Raw genomic sequence first — 4,709 nt, forward strand, 5'->3', positions numbered from 1 at the left:
ATTAATTTTCTTCTTCGTATGAGTCCTCACACTCCACTCATCATTTCAAAACATTACATCACCATAAATTCATATAAAGTACATACTTTTCTTCACACTCCTCTTCTACTTGATTTCGCCCCTGACTGAAATCCCACCTAGCCTTTATATCTTGGGTTTTAACCTCTTTTGGTTGGTTTTACCACTTTAGATGTCACTTTTGGATCCACTCGAATATTTACATGTAACTTAGCTTTCATCATTGGTCATCATGTCGACTACATTGAAACTGCTTCAAGCTGCCCTCGTGGAATCCATGGACTGAAGAGTGCAGACTCTGGAAAAGATGAAGTCGGGGAGGGACCTCTGTTAGTTAAAATGGGAACGGCAACAAAACATTGTTCGGTACGGACATGTTTTAAACGGATCAAAACGTGAATGGAACGGTCAAAAATACGGTCAAATATGGTAAAAATGGGAAAAAATAAAAAACGAACGATACATGTTTTAAAGGTTTATATTTAAATAATACGGTGTCAAAAAAAGGGCAATATATAGACATAAATTGGCATAATAATTCTTTAAATACCTAGATAACAATCAAAACAAATAGCCCCGTTTTAAACGTTTCTATTTTAAAACGTTTATATTTTTTAAAATCCGTTTTTTTACTATCAAAAAAACGGATACGCGTTTAAAACGGCAAAAAAACTTCAAATAGCCCCGTTCCCGTTTTTTACCGACTTTCTGTGAAAAATTCGGCAAACGGCGTTTAAAACGGCAAAAAAACAGGACGGCGTTTTAAACGCGAATTAACTAACAAAGGTCCTAACTCCTAATCTAGATGTCTCTGATTTATGTGTTTGTGTGTGTGTGTGTGTGTGTGTGTGTGAAGGGGAGTCTCTATCCTAACTCCTAATCTAGATGTCCTTAATATGTATGTGTGTGTGTACTCTTGATGAGTTGACGATAAATCTAGAAGGACTGAAGGAGATTTCCCCTTATTTAAAATGATAAAAAGGTTACAATGTGCTTCCTGATGTGGGAAACCCTCATTGGTTGTATCATTACCTAATTAACTCTTTTTCCTTAGCTTTATCAATCCTTTTTCTTTCCATCCTCAAAGCTCCCAAACACTAAATTTCTTGACTAAGCAAACCATATTAGCAAGCATTCCAAACTTGCCTGTTTTCTGATCCAACTTTTCACATGCCATAGTTCCTTTAAGTTTTGTTTTGTTTTTCTTCTTTCCTTTCTCTTTTCCTCTTCTTTCTTTTAATTACTTGGCATGGAAAGGCTTAAAATGTCCATCTTCATGAGTCTCAACTCTTAAAAAGCAAAAGATAAAGAAGCAACAACTGAACAATAATTAGAAGAGATTGTAAAACAGGGATTACTTTTGATCTCTAACCCCATAAAGTGAAAACCCCACCTCAGCTCACTCCACATTAACATTAATTGTCTCACTTTCTAAGTTTAGCATCCTCTACTCCTCTCTATCAAGGAAATCAGTTCTCTTCATCTCTTCAAAACCTTCCACATACCTTGTTACTGTTTCTCTGTTTCTTCCATTGAAATTCAGAGAGAGAGAGAGAGAGAGAGAGAGAGAGATGACTACAGATTGGGGACCGGTGGTCGTGGCGGTGGTGTTGTTCATACTACTTTCACCTGGGCTACTGTTTCAGTTACCAGCAAGGACAAGGGTTGTGGAGTTTGGAAACATGTACACCAGTGGGATTTCAATTCTAGTTCATGCTATTATATACTTCTGTATATATACTATCTTGGTTATTGCAATTGGTGTTCACATACTTGCCCCTTAAATATTGATTCATTTTCATGACTCTTGCCTGCTTGCCTCTCAAGAACTTTTCCTTCTTATTCTTTTTTTTTTTTTTTTTTTGGGTTTCTTTTCTTTCTTATCTGCTGTTCTGTAATCTTGTTTGATAACTTATGGCTAATTCATAATCACATAAAGAAGAAGAAGAGTTTATCATTGTGGTTTTGGGGGAAATCCCTGTTTACATGTTGAACCAACTGATGCAGGTCACTGCTTGCCAAATACAAAAAACTTTTAACTCTAGTTCCATTTCTTTGCAAGGGAAATGAAGTGAAGAGAAATATATTTCACTTTCAAAGGAAATATTTGCATTTTCCTTGGAAACAAACATTAAAAGAATGTCCTATTCTATATTAACTTTTTTTAATAATTCACACTAGTGTGCATCAGATCTCATCCATAATAATACTGGTGACACTAATTCCATTATGCAATACTATGTCACCAAAAATGTTCATGGTTTGCTTATCCCAAAAATAAAAAAAAATTAATTGATCATAATTTTTTTTTTTTTTCCAAATTCCATTGTTTGAGATCTCATGAGTGATGACGATACACTGCCATGAGACTAAGAGAATGAGAACCTTACATGCTTACATTTTATTGAAAAAATTCTCTCTTTCGCTTTATTAATCCTCCTATTTCTTTATCCAATTGCACCATTTCAAAAATCTTCAATGCTATGCATGGTTGGTTAGAAAAGAAAGAGAATTGATAAAAAGTACAAATCTTTCTTCGAAAATCATGTGTTTGGCTAGAGGTACAATTTTAAGGAAGGGAGTGAAAAAAGTGAAAATTATGTTCATGTCTCGTGCTCTCATACTCTTCCAAAAATGACTGCAATTAGAGAACTCTCCATTTTCCATGAACTGGTGCCAAAGTAGAATGAAGACGGAGTATGTTGTGTCTAACTTTAATTACACAAGGACGGATAACGTAGTTGTTAAAATTGAGGGGGGCAGATTTCGCAAAGTGATTATTTTAGGTATCCAAACTCAATCATAAACAAAGAAGGTGATATAGAGGATGATGTTTCACAAAGAATTAAAATACGCTTGATGAAGTGGAGAGGTACGTCCAACGTGTTGTGTGATCAACATATTCCCTTAAAACTTTGAGAAAATTTTATAGGACAGTCATATAACTAGGCTATAATGTAGATGCGAAATGTTGCATAGTTAAGAAGCATCATGTAAATAAACTCAGTGTAGGGGAGATAAGGATATTGAAATGTATGAATTATAAAATTAGGAAGGATAAAATGAGAAATAACTCCGATACATGAAAAGCTATGAGAAAGTCATTTGAGATGATATGACCATGTTCAACTGAAACCTTTGGTTGTTCCAATACGGAGGAGTGATTAGATTTAGATTGAAGGAACTAAAAGAGTTAGGGACAAACCTAAAATAACTTTAGGATAAATGATAAGAAAGACATGCATAGCTTAGACTTTGTATCAAGTAATCCATTGAATAGAGTTAATTGGAGGGCAATGATCGATGTAGCCGACTCCATTTAATTAAGATAAGACCATCGATTTAGTTATCAATGTAAGTATCAGTGCGTATTGACCAATTTTGCCCTTACTTAAAAAAAAAAAAAAAAAAAAAAAAAAAAAAAAAAAAAAAAAAAAAAAGATTACATTTTCTTTAAAATTTTACCCTTGAAACGATACGGATAACCGATCTAAATCGATCAAGTATCAGTTTCAGTCTCGACCAATACCAATATGATACAGCCGATCCAATACCAATACTTAGAACAATGGATAAGACTGAGATATTGCTTTTGTATAACAATAAATACAAGAAAATGAGTGGGGACGGTTCCATAGTGGTAGATGAGGGTTGATGTTCACACTTTATACTTTTCATAGGATAGGATTCCTATGCTGATATCCTCATTCCAATTGGAACAAATTATGGAACCTAATGACCCTTTAGCTTTAATTTGGACTGCTCGGGCATATATTCATTTTACTCTCTCTCTGTGGCACTCTCTCTTTCCCAAACACAGACAAGAGCAGTTATTTCCAATATATCCTCTTTTGGTGCACCTTCTTGTTGACTGAAGAAGCCTTTCTCTCGCACAGAGGAAGAAAAAAGCTGTTAGTACCTTAATTTCTAAGCAACTAAAAAAGTGGAGAATGAAAGATTGGGCAGCTCCCATCATAGCAGTGGCTCTGTTTGCATTTCTCACACCAGGAGTGCTCTTCCAGTTACCTGGGAAGCATAAGCCCTTTGAAGTTGTTAATATGAAGACTAGCCTCATCTCCATTTTAGTTCACGCCATCATCTATGGTTTGCTCCTTATTCTGTTCCTAGTTATTCTTCATGTACACATCTATATTTAATGTGTCTGGATACTAGAATTTCAGAAAGAAGCCACTCATAGTATCTCTATCTCTCTCTCTCTCTCTCACTTCACTCTAATTGAAAAATAAGTCTTTCATTTCTTTTACTCGTGTTTCCTCTCATCGTTTTTGTCTCTCCATTTTTCTTTTCTTCATATTAGCTGCAACAGATGCTTCCATTGTTGCAGCTTCAACTGTTCACAGAGAGCTGTATATATATTTGGGGATCATCTTCTAAATCAATTTAGCTAAGATAATAGGACTGAAATGCCCCTCAAATCCTAATTCTACTTGCATATCATACAAGAGAACATTTTTATCCCAGCTGTGTATCAATCCGAGAAGGCAAGAAGCCAAGAATGCTGCAACAGTAGAACTTGAAGATGTGAGAGAGAGAGAGAGACAGTTTGTGTGCAGGAATGTGAATATGTAGTACTACTATCTATGGCCCCTTCCCAGAGCTGACTGATTTCATTCACCAGCATCCAGAGAGAGCAAAAGCTCAAGAAAACCAATTCTCTCTCTCTCTCTCTC

At 35.3% G+C, this 4,709-nt stretch overlaps 2 protein-coding genes across 2 annotated transcripts; both read left to right on the forward strand.

Moving 5' to 3' along the window:
- Window positions 1-1,450: 1,450 nt before the first annotated feature.
- LOC122058812 lies at window positions 1,451-1,822 on the forward strand. The gene has a single exon (XM_042621499.1). It carries the CDS (start codon window positions 1,590-1,592, stop codon window positions 1,800-1,802), a length of 213 nt encoding a protein of 70 aa, XP_042477433.1. The 5' UTR covers window positions 1,451-1,589; the 3' UTR covers window positions 1,803-1,822.
- Window positions 1,823-3,696: 1,874 nt separating this feature from the next.
- Window positions 3,697-4,659, forward strand: LOC122058845. The gene has a single exon (XM_042621535.1). The coding sequence runs from the start codon at window positions 3,969-3,971 to the stop codon at window positions 4,173-4,175; it is 207 nt and encodes a 68-aa protein (XP_042477469.1). The 5' UTR covers window positions 3,697-3,968; the 3' UTR covers window positions 4,176-4,659.
- Window positions 4,660-4,709: the final 50 nt, after the last annotated feature.

The sequence above is a fragment of the Macadamia integrifolia genome, chromosome 13 (genome assembly GCF_013358625.1).
Source record: "Macadamia integrifolia cultivar HAES 741 chromosome 13, SCU_Mint_v3, whole genome shotgun sequence".
In the NCBI taxonomy this organism is placed as follows: Eukaryota; Viridiplantae; Streptophyta; class Magnoliopsida; order Proteales; family Proteaceae; genus Macadamia; species Macadamia integrifolia.

Coding starts and splice junctions, on each gene's coding strand:
- LOC122058812 (XM_042621499.1), top strand. CDS start 1,590: ATGACTACAGATTGGGGACCGGTGGTCGTGGCGGTGGTGTTGTTCATA.
- LOC122058845 (XM_042621535.1), top strand. CDS start 3,969: ATGAAAGATTGGGCAGCTCCCATCATAGCAGTGGCTCTGTTTGCATTT.